The sequence below is a fragment of the Equus quagga genome, chromosome 7 (genome assembly GCF_021613505.1).
Source record: "Equus quagga isolate Etosha38 chromosome 7, UCLA_HA_Equagga_1.0, whole genome shotgun sequence".
Taxonomy (NCBI): Eukaryota; Metazoa; Chordata; class Mammalia; order Perissodactyla; family Equidae; genus Equus; species Equus quagga.
The window spans coordinates 81641186-81656674 of NC_060273.1; the positions used below are offsets into that span (position 1 = coordinate 81641186).

At 43.0% G+C, this 15489-nt stretch overlaps 1 protein-coding gene across 1 annotated transcript in view; it reads left to right on the plus strand.

Moving 5' to 3' along the window:
• Positions 1–15489, plus strand: part of TRPC7 (transient receptor potential cation channel subfamily C member 7) — a 294982-nt gene that overhangs the window by 195299 nt on the left and 84194 nt on the right. Inside the window, exon 4 of the mRNA XM_046667789.1 lies at positions 9921–10103. Coding sequence (XP_046523745.1) covers positions 9921–10103 — 183 coding nt within the window. The remainder of the gene's footprint in view (positions 1–9920; positions 10104–15489) is intronic.

A 15489-nucleotide genomic window follows, 5' to 3' on the forward strand; every position in this document is an offset into this window, starting at 1 on the left:
GCCTCATCCCGCCACGCTCTGTTTCTTTGTATATCTAAGGAAAGAGCTGCAAGGTCCCCCAGCCACTGCAGTGGGGAAACTCTGCAAACCCTCTGCTTCCCACCCATTCCCATAACTTGTCACTGTGACGATTAGATGTGGCACGGGGATCCGTTACAGAATAGAGGTGAATGACTTCCTGCTGAGAGTCATAATACCAGAAAGGATGTTGGGAAGTGGACAGACTGGCACTTTGATAATAGGCTTAAGGCCTTGGGAGCGATAGGAATGGCCCCTCCCATTAAGGATGACTTCCACCATGACTTCTGATTGCCAACACATCTGCTGGTAACTTACAGTGAAGTGCAAACTCAGCAACATGGGTTCAGCCAGTCTCACCTCCCTGGCCTTCCCCTGGGTGTGGATGCACAGGGTACTGCCTTAGTCGGTTTCAGCCCCTTTGCCTCTTACCAATAGGCCCTCATCTCTCTCTTCCTCTTCACCAGGAAGGACCTTGAACCTGCCCCTTCAGGGTGGTGCTCAGGGTTTTAGAGCACATGCCAGGGAAGTTGGTATTTTCTCAGATGAGTACTTCCCAGTGTTAGCATTATGGAATGTGCAGTCAACCACACTCAAATCCAAATCCAACCTGTTGCTGAAGTCTCTTGGCTTCAGTTTCCCTGTGTATAAAAGAGGAGTGATGATAGTGTCTACTTCCTAGGTTTGTTATGAGAATTCAATGAGCTAAATATGTAAAGCACTCAGCCTAGAGCCTGGTACATAGTAAGCATTCAATAAATGATAATAGTAGTAAAAACTCTAACAATCATGTTTTAATATTGTCTCCCATTCTAGTGAGTACAGAGACCAACCAATCATGCTTAGGCCAATCTCTTGTGGGGCAGGGCAGGAAGGTAGGAAAAAGGTGGGGCTGCTTATGTTCACATAAATGAAACATGGGGCTTCCTGAGAGTCCCTCTTTCTCTTTTGACTCACACATCCTGAGTGGTTTCCTGAGTCACAGCTTGGAGCAATCACCCTGCCAGGGAGCACTGACCTATGGTTGATAGAGCGATGTGTGGGAGAGGGAGAAGGAGAGAGGGATGGAGAAATAGAGAGACAGACAGAGAGAACAGAGTGCATGAGGAAAGAGGGACGAGAGCCCTGGAGCCTCTCAGGGAGGCCCTGTGGCTGTGAGGTGTGGGGACAGGGCGAGGCTCACACAGGTAGACCTCCCTTCCAGTCTCCATTCCCTATGGTTCCAGCAGAAAAAGCAGAAAGCTGAAGTGAGACTCTTCTGGGAGCTCAGCGAGAGAGAACCGAGCAGCATCTTTAATCTGGGTAAGGACGTGCAGAGTGTACATGAATTCCTCTCTGGATACATAAGCACATTCATGTTTATTTAGTTATGAGAAGTTATGTAAAACAGTGGATAATGTGCATAACCCACGTATGCTGTGGTTAAAGTAGCTGACACCCATCACAGTCCACAGGTTGGTGAATGTTCTCTCCACTCTGGGGCTCTGCACTTGCCAGTCTCTCTTCCAGGAATGTATATTCCCGGTTACCTCTCCTCCCCACACCTGCTTCGCCCCTGATAGCTTTACTCACTCCCAGGTCTCAGTTTATACTCTGCCTCCTCTTCGAAGTCTCCCATATCTGTAGCATCTTATGTCACCCTGTGGTCCGTACTTGGTTACTTGTCATTCTCTCTAGCAAGATCCTGAGCTCCTCAAGGGCAAGGACTGTTTCATCTAGGTCTATACCCCCAGTGCCTGGCACACAGTGGGTGCTCAAATATACTTGCTGAATTAGTGAATAAAATACTTGAGTTGCTGATCTGTTTCCTTGAAAGACAGCCTCTATCCTCCTTAGGCCAGCCTCTGAATCCATCAGAGAGGACTTGTTATAAAATCAACAAGCAGAGCCATCCATTACTTCTGGGACTTCACAATGTCATGGTGATGGGTTAAGGAGCCCCTCACAATGTCAGTAGCTGCCAACTAAGTAAAGCAAAATCAGGTTGGAAACCAAAGTATCAACAGAGGCACTGTCAACACTGCCTGGCCGAGAAAGGCAGTGCAGTCATCTGCAGATTCAGGTTCATCACGCAGGGGCCTGCATCTGCATTGTGAATTATCAAGGACTCTGCTCCAACCCCAGGCTCCTAGCTTCTGTCCTGCTGCTTTCACCTTCCACCTGAGGATTCACATGTGGTGAAACTGTGGAATCAAATCCAATGAGGGCTTTGTCAGCTTTGTTAGAAAAGGCACTTGAAGATCAATATCCTAAAAAGGACAAATTTTTATACTCTGCTAACCTATGGCCACAAGTATCCTAATTTTGGCTAATATTTGCCACATATTGTGTTAAGCAATTTATATGGATTATCTTATTTCGTTTACTCCCTGCAACAACCCTATAAAGTAAATAGCATTATCATCCCTGTTATATTACACTAGAGCACACAGAGAGATTAAGTCATATACTCAAAATCACACAGCCAGTATGCAGCAGAGCTGGGATTTGAACCCAGGTACTCTGAGTCTAGAGCCCAAGCACTAACCACTTAGTCATCCTTCTCATGCAAAGACTGATCAAGACTGTGCCAAAAAATTCTAAGATCACCAATGGCTCACATACAACCATCTTTCCCAAATCCTGAAACATTTAGGACACAGAGATAGATCCCTTTGGGAAATGCAGGGAGTAAGTTTGGGATGAATAAAGGAAAGCCTCCTGCAGAGAGCAAATAATAAACTCAAGGAGGTAGTGGGTGACCGTGGCAGTTAGAGTCAGGCTTTTGAAAGAGTCACTGGAACATGGAGCCAGCCCTATCCCACCCCACACTAGAGGCAGAACCCTGGATTCTGAGGACCTAGAGGCTGTCTAAATCCCGCTGGGAAACACAAGGCAAGAAATATTGGCTGTCTGACTCATTTACTGGACTTGAACCACCTTCCTTGGATCTGTGTTCCTAAATGGAGATTAAATGCTGAAGGATATTTGCCTTTTATGATCCTTTGGAGCATGGGCCTATTGATATGGTGAAGGTTAATGAAACAATTAAGCGTATGCATGAAAGCTAAAACATGGATTGAAGCTTTTCAATTTTCATCTGCAATAATGAGCACCAGGCTCAGGTTTTTACCCAGCATTTCACATCCATTAATTATTTCAGTGATTCCAGTTATGACTAATAAGGATTTAGCCATGTGTGTTAAGTCTTAACATTCAGTTTTCTTATCCATCAGCCCAGTGAGGGGAAGTGAAGAGGAAGTGCTGGAGGGCAGGATGTGGCTTTGAAGTCCTTTCCTAGCTAAAAGGTACTGAGCACTGAGCATGCCCTACGTGCCCAGAACTGTGTTATGTGCTCCACCTGCCTTGCCTCCTTGAATCCTCACAACATAATTTAAGCGTGCATTTTAATCTCTCTTTATGTCACTGCTTTATGTTTAGTTGTATAAGAAACTGCCAACTTTGTATTTAAAGTAGGCTTCTTGTAGACAACATATACTTGGGCTTCTTTTTTAACCATCTTTCAACTTTCCTTTTCCCCTGGAAGGCCTATGTCCCTTCAAACCAGCCTCAATTCCATGGACTATCACTATAATCTCACTCACATACACCTCAATCCCTCTGACCCTCTCTTGATTTGTTGTACACTTTGGCTAAAATACTGGTAAAATCTAATTCTCTACCTACTCCATGCCAGCAAGCAGGGAGGTGAATGTGATTAGAAAAAATCAACCATATTAGCTGGTTTCATTTTAAATTTATGACCATGAACCTTATTGTTCTCCAGCAATCATATCCCGTCTCCCTAATTCACTCACTCTTAAATTCTCCTAAAAGCTATTTTTGACCTCTTCTCCTCAAACTTCCATCACCTCCTCCCCAATTCTTACTCTCAGCTGATAATTTTTCTTCCTATTTCACTGAAAAACAAAATAGAAGCAATAGAAAGAAAATATCTATAAATTCCCATCACCAATGCATCCACCTACTAGCATCCTCACCTCTGTACTTGACCTTGCCTCCTTCTACAGATAAAGGATACGTGATTCTATCTAAATTCATTCCTCCACTTATACACTACACCCAATCTTCTGTCATATATGCTACTGAAGTACTGGATTAATATAACAATCTGCTGATATCATACACAATGATCAGTATAATTATCTACTGGAAAATTCCCATCATTACAAAATATGATGGTTTCTCCCATCAAGAGGAGGAATGAAGGAAAGAAAGAAGGAAGGACGGGAAGAGGAAGAAAGCTTCTCTTGACCCTGCTTCTCACATCAGCCACTTAATCCATTTCTCTGTCCTCCTTTGCAATAAAACTCCCCCAAAGAGCTATCTATATTACTGGCTCCAATTCTTCTCTCTTCTCATTCTTTAATCCTCATCAGTCATGTCCTCCACTCTCCCAAAACTGCTTCCATCAAGGTGACCAATGACCTCTAAGTTGCTAAATCCAATGGTCAATTCTTAGTCCTCCTCATATTTGGGAATAATAATACTATCAGCTTCATAGGGTAATTGTGACCATTTAATGAAATACTAAAATGTTTAGAACACTCTTATTGTAAAGTCTTATTGTAATCATTCTTTAAACTCAGCCTAAATGTCAAAAACAGAAAACCTCCTATGTTTACAGCAAGCACACATATGTTTATCTACCTCCATTTGTATTTCAATTAGAGCTTTCAATAAATATTCCTGCCCCATTACTGGGTCTCTGGAGGGAGGAGAGGGGGGAGTAGATCTGAGGCCCACACTCTTTTTTAATCTAATATCTAAGGTCTCCATTGAGGAATGAGTGTTAATTATCCTGTATTGTGTGGGTGTCTCCACAGCATCAGTCTGAGAAATTCATTTAACTTTTGACTGATCAGAATAATGAGCTTCACTCTCTCTTCTAATATAATTTTTTCAGGAGCGTTGAAAAGTTTGATAGTTGGAGTTTTCAACTAAAGTCAAGCAAACTAATAATTTCCTGAAATTGGTATTGTCAAAACAATTGCTTCAGCACCAAAAATTCAAGATATGAACATATCCTGTTAAATGGTTTTGGTTTGTCCTCTGTGTTAGAGCCGGAAATTCATCTCAATAATAAATGCTTTTCTATGTAGAAAATTCCAAGGAATCTACAAAGTACCAATAAGTGAGTTTAGCCAGGTCACAGGATATAAAGTCAACATACAAAAATCAATCATATTTCTACATACAGTAACAAACAATTAGAAACCAAATATTTTTAAAAATATTTCCAATAGCTAAAAAAATGAAAGACTTAGATATGTCTTACAGAACATATGTAGAATCTATATGTTGAAAGCTATAAAACACTAATGAAAGAAATCAAAGACGCTCTAAATAATGGAGAGATATACCATGTTTATGGTTTGGAGAACTCAATATAGTTAAGATGTCAGTTCTTCCCAAACCAAATTAATCTATAGACTTAACACAATTCTAAGAAAAATCCCAGAAGAATTTCTTGTAGAAGTGAACAAGCTTATTCAAAAATGTATATAAAAAATAAAGATATGAGATATGCGTGGATATTTGGCATCCAAGTGGAAATATCAAGTTGGCAATTGGATATATGTATCAAGTTCAGGAGAGAAGGCTGAGCTAAAGGTATAAATTTTGGGGTCATTGGCATTTGGATGGCATCTAATGATCTTAGATAAGATCACTGAGTCAATGAGTGTAAATAAATAAAAGAAGAATTCAAAGAATGGGGCACATCTTTGGGGAATTCTAAAATTAAGACATCAGGGAGATAAGAATGAATCAACAAAGAATACAAAAAGTAGTTATTCAGGAAGAAAAAAACACTGTAGAGTATGTTATGCTGAGAGCAAAGTGAAGAATCTGTATCAAGGAGGATGAAGTTGTCAGCTATGTCAAAGCACTCAATAGGTTATGCAGCATGAGGACTGAGAACCAACAATTGGACTTAGCAACATGAAAGCCACTTGTGACCTTGACAAGAACAGTCTCAGTGGAGGTAGTGAGTGTGGGTGTGAAAGCCTTATAGAATGGGATAAGGAAGAGTGTAAGGAGGACAAATGGAAACAATGAGTGTAGACAGGTCTATTGAGGAATTCTGCTATAAAGCAAAAGAAAATTGGAGTAGTAATTGGAGAGGGAAGTGGGATCAAGAGAAATTCCTTTTTAAGACAAGAGAATAGCAGCACGTTTGTACACTGAGCCAGTAGGAAAGGGGAAAATGGACAATGCAGGATAGACAAAGGAAGATTACAGGAGCCGTGTCCTGGAATAGGCATAAGGGGCTGATATCCAGCACACGAGTGGGGGAGTTGGCCTAAGATAGGAGCAGGGGCAGTTCATCCACAGTAAGAAGAGGGAAAACAGAGTACGTGAGCACAGATGCATGTAGGTAAAATATGTAACCGTGTAAGCATGTGGAGCTTCTCTTCTGATGACTTCTGTTTTCCAGGTAAAATAGGAAACAAGGTCCTCATCTGAGAATTAGGAAGGAGGGGTGGTGTTAGAAGACTGAGAAGAAGAGAAGGTATGAAACACTTGTTTAGGAGAGAGGGAGAGTAAATTGCCCAGGAGCACTAGGACTTTTTGAGGTTGGAGGTAGTGAGTTTACAGTATGCCTGATCAGCGCAGGTGTGTGTTCTCCAGCTGCATTTACTGTGCAGAGGCAGAAGCAGAGCGGTGGAGAGTTAGACTCAGCTGATGTCAGGCTTTTATCTAGTGAGGACGATGAGATAAGAAGAGGGCAAGACAGTTGGTGATACGTGCAGGGATGATTATAATAATTGACCAAGAAATATAAGCTCTACGAGGAGGGAGACAGAGACGTAAGGGGATGAAAACCAGTGAAAAGGTAGTATGGTCAACGGCATAAAGGTCTGGTGGAATCAAAGGATTGCTAGAGAGAGTGAGCTAGACATATCGGAGGTGGTAGTCAGAGAGAGGGAATCTTGAAGTTGGGGTCATGGAGGAGCTGCAGTTATTGGGAGTAACTAAGAGAATGAGTGGCTAAGTTAGGGTTGAGGATAAGGTCATTGGAAAAGATATTGTCAAGGAAATGAGAGGGTAGGGAAATAGGAGGGTCATCTTCCTGGATATTGAAATCAGCAAGATAACAACAGCAGTAATGTTGGGAGAGTGACAGTGAGACAGGAGCTAAAATGTTCAAGGAAGGTGAGAGAGTGACCCAGAGAGGAGTAAGTGGCTAATACATGGAAAAGTGGATTCGCCTGTTAGTCTATCTCTCTGAGTCTCAGTTTTCTCATTTATAAGTTGGGAATGATGATAGTCCTTCCATCATGAAGTTTTTATAAGGATTGAGTGAGATGATTCAGGTAGAACATCCGTCATCCATCAGGACTGGCAGTGTGTAAGAATATTAAATTATTTTTAAAAGGCACCTGTGAAGTCTTAGGTGTCTCATCCACTTCCAACTAAAGTTGAGGAGTGTGGCTTGGAAGGCTCACTAAGTTCAAGGTTGACCCAATAAAGCATAATCATCATAACTGTCCAGAGATGTTCACCTCTGGCTCTCCCTGGTAAGCCTGGGGCTGGCCATGACCCTCCCATCAGCAGCTATTCATGTCCATGTCATCTCCATCTTCCTGGCAAGCCTGGATTCTCTCTGTCCCTTCCAGTCATCTGTAGAATTGTTGCCTTCCAACTGGAGTGTCTAATGCAGAAGGCAAAAAGCAAATTGCATGCTTTGGCTGCTCTGGTGTGTCTCCCCTTTTTATGGCCAGGCTAGCTGAAAAAGAGCCCAGGGAAGTGAAAGTCTCTAATGAAATGGTACCTTCTGTTCTAAACTGTGCTGAACCCAGAAATGTGCAGAGGCTTTGGGACAGTACAGTCTGACTTGCTCTTGACATGGGGAGCTTGGGCCAAGCAGTAGGTAAAGCCCTTTCTGCTTCCCTTCTGTATCCATCCATGCATTCAGCTCTAGGCAGAGGTTTCCACCAAGAGATGAGGTCCTGTCTAGTCAATAGAACATTGTCTGTTTTACCAAGAATAGGCAATAGTTAGAGACTCCTCGTTCTCAAGAAAAAGTCAATAAAGTTGGTGGGGTGGGGCCAGAGATTCAAGGAACCTGAGTCACAGCAGCAGGCCTACCAGAGTTGAATGGGTCCCCGTGATGAAGTAACCGTCCATTTTGCCGACCCCAGTGACTCTTAAGTCTCCCACCTCTGGCTCATCAGGGCTCTGCAGAATATCTTATCTGAGACAAGCTCTGAGCAAGTTTTGCTTAGCATTGTTCTTGTGCAATCCTGAGAGTGCATTCCTAACCCCCACCCCCACACTACTCAGAGACCCCATTTGCCTTGTTCATTGCCTGTTACATAGTAGGCCCTCAATAATGAGTGAACGAATGAATGGATAAGTGGGTGAGGGGGATGAGTGGGTGTTAGGGATGGAGGAGCACAGAGCACAGCTCTTCACGTCACCACCCAGCTCTGCGCTAGGTGCCAAAATCTAGAATCCTCCAAGTATCTTCCCTGAGTTTTTCTCCATGACAATCCGCCTCAGCTGAGCGGTCATTTTTCTACCCAGCATTTCTGAAACTCCCTTCTTCTACCTAAATTATATGTAAAAATGAAGGGCAGCCACTCTTGTCTGAAAACATTTTCTTGATTCTTTTCCTTTTCCTAGCAAACAAGCATTTACTTCTCTCTCTAATGCAAAGGGACATTTTGATGTAGCAGCTTTGGAAGGAGACAAGAATCCCTAATTCAGAAAAATGGCTGAGCTTCCGAAGTTTGCCAGGCTCCAACCTATTTGCTGAGGAATCCAGGTCTAGAAAAGCGAGACTGCACTCCTGTTTACTAACTACTACTTACCAGTCTGAGGGCTGTAGACTTTGATTAACACTGAAAGTGACATTTGGCTCTTGTGCCACTGCTAAATAGACTCGTTTCAACTAAGAAACAAATAAGGAAGCCTCTAGGGGAAAATATTTTGGGGGAGCAGTGGTTTGAGGGTGACACGAAACATTCTTTTGTCTGACATTTTGTCTCTTATCTGGAGCTGAAGCAGTCTGTTTTAGGGGAGAGAGAAAATGGTATGTCACTAGTAAAGGAAGTCAGCCGCTTAAAGATAATTTCAGAAAGGTATGCTTAGGGAAGAGAAGAGAGAGATCCAGAGGCCACTCATTAAAACAACAGAACAAAACAAAACAAAGGTCAAGTACTAAAGATGTTTATTCAACAGGTGAGTAATTTAAGGAGCCATGATTTGCAGTACAAAAGGATTTGTGGTAAGAAAGGATTCTGTTGGATTTAAATTACATTTGATTTTTAAATTTAGAATTTACAAGAAGATTCTCTGGCACATAGAAAACACACCTGTGTACATTTTTTTCCAATTTTAGCATATCAGCCATGTCTTTCCAGTAAACTTCCTGTGCAGAGCAGTTACATTACAGATTGGCAGTAAATGAGTGAAGTGTTGTTTCTATCAGCCTTCAAAGTGCATTTCCTTATCACTCCTTCCTCAGAATTGGCTCAGAAATGGGCATGGAGAACTGCTGCTTTGAAAGGGCCCAGGGTGGGCTTTGGTAGGCATCAGAATCACTTAGAGAATAAGGTTAAAAGACAGATTCTTGGGCCTCATCCCCAGGAATTCTGAGTCAGTAAGTCTGCAACAGGGCCCCGGAATCTGCAGTTATAGCATGCACCCAAGATTACTCTGAGGCAGGTGGCCCGTGAAGCACACTTTTACAAATCTTGGCTTAGAGAAGATGTCCTCTAGGTTGTTGTGTCAAGAGAAATTGCCCTGCCTTCTGGATCCAGCACATCCCCTGGTTCCAGTGCACTCCATATGCTCACACTTCGTGGACAGTTGCCGATCTACACTGCTGTGCTGGGCAAGCCAATCTGTGGGGCTCAGTGTGACACACCCCTGATTTCTCTTTATTCTGTTAGAATGATTACAGGAAGTTATCTATGCAATGCAAGGATTTTGTGGTGGGCGTGCTGGACCTATGCCGAGACACGGAAGAGGTGGAAGCGATTTTAAATGGTGATGTGAACTTCCAAGTCTGGTCCGACCACCACCGTCCGAGTCTGAGCCGGATCAAACTCGCCATTAAATACGAAGTCAAGAAGGTAAGCTTCCCCACCTCTCCTGGCCTTCCCACCTCACAGAGCTGCTGGCCCAGCTTTGTGCTCATGCATACTTTATGTTCCCGCGAGGTGACAGAGACAACGCCAATTACCGGAATTCTCTCTAGACAGGGAGCTGCAAGCCTTGCAGGACTGTTCAGAACCCCTCTTACCACCTCCCTCCCTTCACCCCCAGCCTATCAGGAGAAAGAGAGGTATGATGCTAGTCATTCCATTCCATGAACAGGCTTTGAGCCTGGGGGAAAAAAAGAGATTTGCAGCCTCCAAAGCACTGGCAAGGACAATGTCACAGTGAGTATTCCCATCAGCTAGCAGGCCAGTCCCCAAGTTTTCATGAGAAACCTATTACTCAGCTCCTTCAGAAGAATTTATTGAGCTTTCTCTGTGTGCCTGGGGCCTTGTGTAGAAAACGTTTTAGGGTAGAGGCTTTGTAGGATCCATGGTTCTGGGAGGCTTAGTGGAATTTCACTCCCAAGGCTTACAAAAGTCCATAGTAGGAAGCTTGAGTAGACTTTCACAAGAGTAAGTTCGTCCCACCTCCTCAACTAACCTCAAGGTGTCTTTAATGGCCACTGGCACCCGGTAGCCCTCAGACCCACAGTGGCTGGTCAGATTGAGGTCCTAAGGAGCAAAACTCAATTATGTTTCCACTTTGGATGTACTCTGGCTTCTTCAGAATTTGCTCTTATGTTAGATGACGTCATTCATCCTGATAAAAACTGCAGCACTCCAAAGATCCATGTGTTTAAGTATCAGCGTGTTTTCCACATAAGCAGGATGGCTGATCAGTTTTTAAGGGTTTTGGTTTTTTGTTTTCCCACTACTTCACTGGGTCAGTGCTGGGGGTATTTTCAATGCCCCCAAATTGGCCTCTGGGCATTTCTCCTCTTGCCTGGTTATCTTAATTTGTGTGGGGTGAACCATCCTTCAACAGACATCTATATCTGTGGAGTTCATCTAGAGAGAGCTTCCAAGTTTGAAAAAGTCTTTCTGTCCTTCTACTTTTAATAATAATCAAAAATTTAAGAAAAATAGATTTTTTTCAAAGATCTGAGTCCCACAGATAAAACTGATAAATCTTGGGAAAAGTGGCCTTAGATTAATCTTCAAAAGCGTAGAGTTATGGGAGCGTAGGAGTCAGGCTTCAGTTTCAAGTACAATCCTATTTTCTTAGCTCAGGGAAAATCATTTTTTAGCCTATGCCAAGAGCTCACTGAGGCTTTTCATCAAAGCACAGCAATCCCTTCCTGAAGCTGGTGAGATGTCTGTGGCCTTGGAGTGCAGACAAACCCTGCTGTGGGGACTGCTTGGCAATGATAAAGATGAGCTGGAGTTTCCAGAACCACAAACATTTCCTTCCTTCCCCAAGCCAGAGTATCCTCCTGCCTCCCAACACAGGGAAAAAGGTGAGGATGTCTCTGAAACCCCAAAGAACATGAGATGCTTGGCATTTGCAGATTTACATTCACAGTTTTGGCTATTTATGAGCAATTCCAACAGCCCACGAAATGCAGGCACTCACCATTTTTCCAAAACATAAATCCAAATCTCTTAGCAAAACTAGTCAGCTAGCCCAGAAGTCTGGCCACCACCTCATAGCTACACGTTCCCTCTCATTGTCAACTACCAAGTACAAAACAGTCCTGGTGATGAATGAGAAGAAAGAGTGAAGCACTCCATGAACATGACACTTTAGGTCAGAATAAAAAGGTTTTATGAGGAAAATTATTTACTCTAGTGGTATTTGCCAATTAGAGAAGTCATAAAGTTCTCAGGAAATATCCATCGTGGATGTCAAGTGTCTGCAGCAATCCATAGGGGGGAAGATGATAAACGACCTGCATAAAATGTCAGCCTTGCTCATTTTAAAGACCTCCAGTGGGTAAATTCTCTCAAACCATGTATACCACCATGAGGCAGCAGACAGACTCATAGTTTTCCTTGACATTTATTCTATCGTGAATTGCCAGCAAAAATACCTAATATTTAAAAGGTTTATTAATATTATAATGAGATTTCAATTTTAATTTATGAAGTTTAGCATGCTTACATGGGCACAATCTAATCCTGAGTCTTTGAGTTATGAAATTACTAGCATCAAGGCCTATTTACAAATACACTGGCTTTTATACCTGATACATATATGAGTCTTAAGGCTGGAATATAAAACCATAAAAAATTCCTAAAGCTCTGCCAACACGATATCAAAGCAAACCATTAATTCAGTGATTAAAGCAAACTAGTTGTTCTTGGCAGTTTCGTGGGCAGCTAATAAGTGTGACCTTCAAGAAAGGTTTTGTGCTCAAATAAATTTGGAGACCTCGAGTTGAGCAGAGTAAAACAGATTTCTCTGCTTAAAGACAATACAGAGCCTTTAATATGGATTGCTACTTTATGAAGGGTACAATATGTATTACTTGACCACAGAACTCTATTTCTCATGAAGCATCTGGTGAAAGTAGTTTTCCATGTAACAGTCTTTGGGAAACTCTAATGTAAAATCAGCCTATATATCTATGAAATGCATAGATCTGAATGAAGCGGGTACTGCTCTGTGGTTGGGACTGTACTCTGGATCATGTCCTTCATTTGAATGTTTGCCTCTCTTCAGGCACCACCCTAATGTCTGGTCCTTTGGCTGGCTCAGTCATAATGTCAGCCTCCATTAGATAAAGACAATTATCCCGCTGTGACACAAGGGACCACCTGGTAAAGAGGAAAGAATCAAGAAGTGGGTCTCAGAAGACCAGATTTCTAGAATGATTCTTACACTTACTAGCCATGTAGTCTTGAGCAAGTCTTTGAAGCTCTCTGGGTCTCATTCCCCATCTGTAAAATGAGCTTATAAGTTTTTGTTTCACAGAGTTTTCTGTGAACTTTCAAATGAATTGATATGAGAAGAAAAGCTCCAGAAACTGTAAAGTTCTCTGCAGCTCCACAGGGAAGCATCATTGCTGTCATGCAATGATGTCCCCCTTGCTACATGGGTCCTCTATCCCCAGAGACATTCCCTGGCTTGTCCTTTGTTATCTCCCCAGAGAATGCTAGAAATGTCCCCATGGGTAAAGACATCGTCCTTACAGCCTAAAATTCCTCCCAAAAAGACCAAAGGCCTTGTGAGGATATGGTGGTTCTCCACGACTTTTGCCTTAAGAGGATAACTCAGCCTCACCAATAATCCAGGCAGATGTGTCATCTGAAATGGTAACCATTTTGCTTGGAAGACAGGGTTGGAGAAGTGGCTAAGAGGGTACCCTTTGAAATTAATCCTGGTCCAACCACTTATTAATGGGGTCACTTAAGCAAGTCACTTAGCCTCTCTGTGTCTCACTTTCCTCATCTATAAAGTTTGGATAATAATGCCTACTTCATAGGATTATCATGAAAATCAAATGGGATAAAGTATGTGTGCCTCAAATAGCCCCAGGCCTCACCAGCCTGCGGGTATAAATGAGGCAGTATTAATACACACATTGCACTGGATTAGAGTCAGTGTTCACATTACTTGAGACATTTCTGTTTCCCCTCTCAGTCCATCCCAGCCTTTACAGGCCACAGTCCCTTCAGAAGCCAAGATCGCCTCATGAAGAAGCAAGGATGCTTCTCTCCCCACGCTGAGTCACACTTAAGCTCAGAAGGGACTCTACTTGTGCCTCACAGATAAAGAAAACAATCCCCTCAGCTTTGGGCTGCAGCCTCCATGTATATACAGGTCATGGTCCTCTCCTCCAGCGCCAATTTAAGTAACAGACATCTTGCTGTCCTCTCCATTTCTACTCTCTCTTGTCTCCAGGGAACCATGCCTAAATATCCTTCTTAAAGGCCCTCTTCGCCTGCATATATACCCTAAATAAATGCTTAGAGGACTTCCAGCCCCACCAACAGGGAAGACCCAACCAGTCTCTGAGTATACTTGGTCGAAGTATACTTGGTCCCAGGCTGCACCCATGAAGGGGGTCCAGTGTCTGACACATGGTCATTGCTGAGTGACCAGTCACAGAGACCCAGACACAATCCTTGGTACTAACTTGGCTAACTGAAGACACACATCTGGGCACTTTACTCTCATCCCTCCCTCTCTGTCCTCTTTATCACTTCTTCACTTCTAGGCTTACAGGGATGGTACTTTCCTTTCTTTTCTCTCTATCTTCTCTTCCTTCTTCCTGACTCCAGGTCTGCCTTAATGAGGATCAAATGACTCTCCTGTTCACTCAAAGAACTTTCTGGGCATGAGTCATCCAGGCTCAATTGCCAAAGGAGAGTAGGACAAAGAGACCTAGAAGGTCCTACTGTGCTATCACAGAGGCCTTAATTCTGCCTGTAGAGGAGATGGAGGCCCCTTTGGACATAACTAAGCAAAGGTCTGCTACCAATCAGAGGCGAAAAGGAAAACATATGAATACTTTGTCCAAAATTATATTATTCCCATTGCAGAAAGCATGTCTGTTATCAGGCAATATCACCAACAAGGTGGTTAGTTCAATAGCCATTGCCTATGAGCTCTTCAGACAGTGATCAGCTGCCATGAATCCTAAGGAGAATAAGACACAGTCTTTCCCTCAAAGAGCCATCAGTGTGGTGGGTGAGGTGGGGACAGATATGCTATGACTGCAGCAGCAGTAGCCTCTGCACTTCACTAGCTGAGCAAAGTAGAGTTCACAGCAGTTACTTCTTTCAGACTTCCAGGTGGCCCCCAGTTCTTGCATCTTGGCATGTGTCTTGATTTGAGGGATATAATCATGGTGCCAGTCATCTTTCTTTCCAACTGATGATATACTACTCACTCTCCTCAAGAAGTAGCTCCAAGTGAAGCCGGCCTGGTGGCATAGTGGTTAAGTTGGTGCACTCTGCTTCCACAGCCCAGGGTTTGTGGATTCAGATCCCAGGCATGGACTGACACACAGCTCATCAAGCCATGCTGTGGTGGCATCCAACACACAAAATAGAGGAAGATTGACACAGATATTAGCTCAGGGACAATCTTCCTCAACAAAAAGGAAGGAGATTGGCAACAGATGTTAGCTCAGGGACAATCTTCCTGACAAAAAAAAAAAAAAAGAAAAGAAGCAGCTCTACTCCACCAAGGCTTCCAGACCATGGAATTTCAGAGGTACCCTTTCCTGACTCTGCCAGGCTCCTGGGTGATTCCTGGCTCAGTGAGGTAGGCTCCCATGGAATAAAGATCTGGGACAGGACCATGGAAGGGGGGATGAATGCAGAGTTCGGGGAGGATCTTCTCTAGCCCTACTCAATAACACAGTTCCCTTTCTCTTCACACTGTTGCACAAAGGAAATAATAGCCCCTGTGACTTTCATTCATTTACTCACTCATCATTTAACAAACATTCGTGATATCTACTATACCACG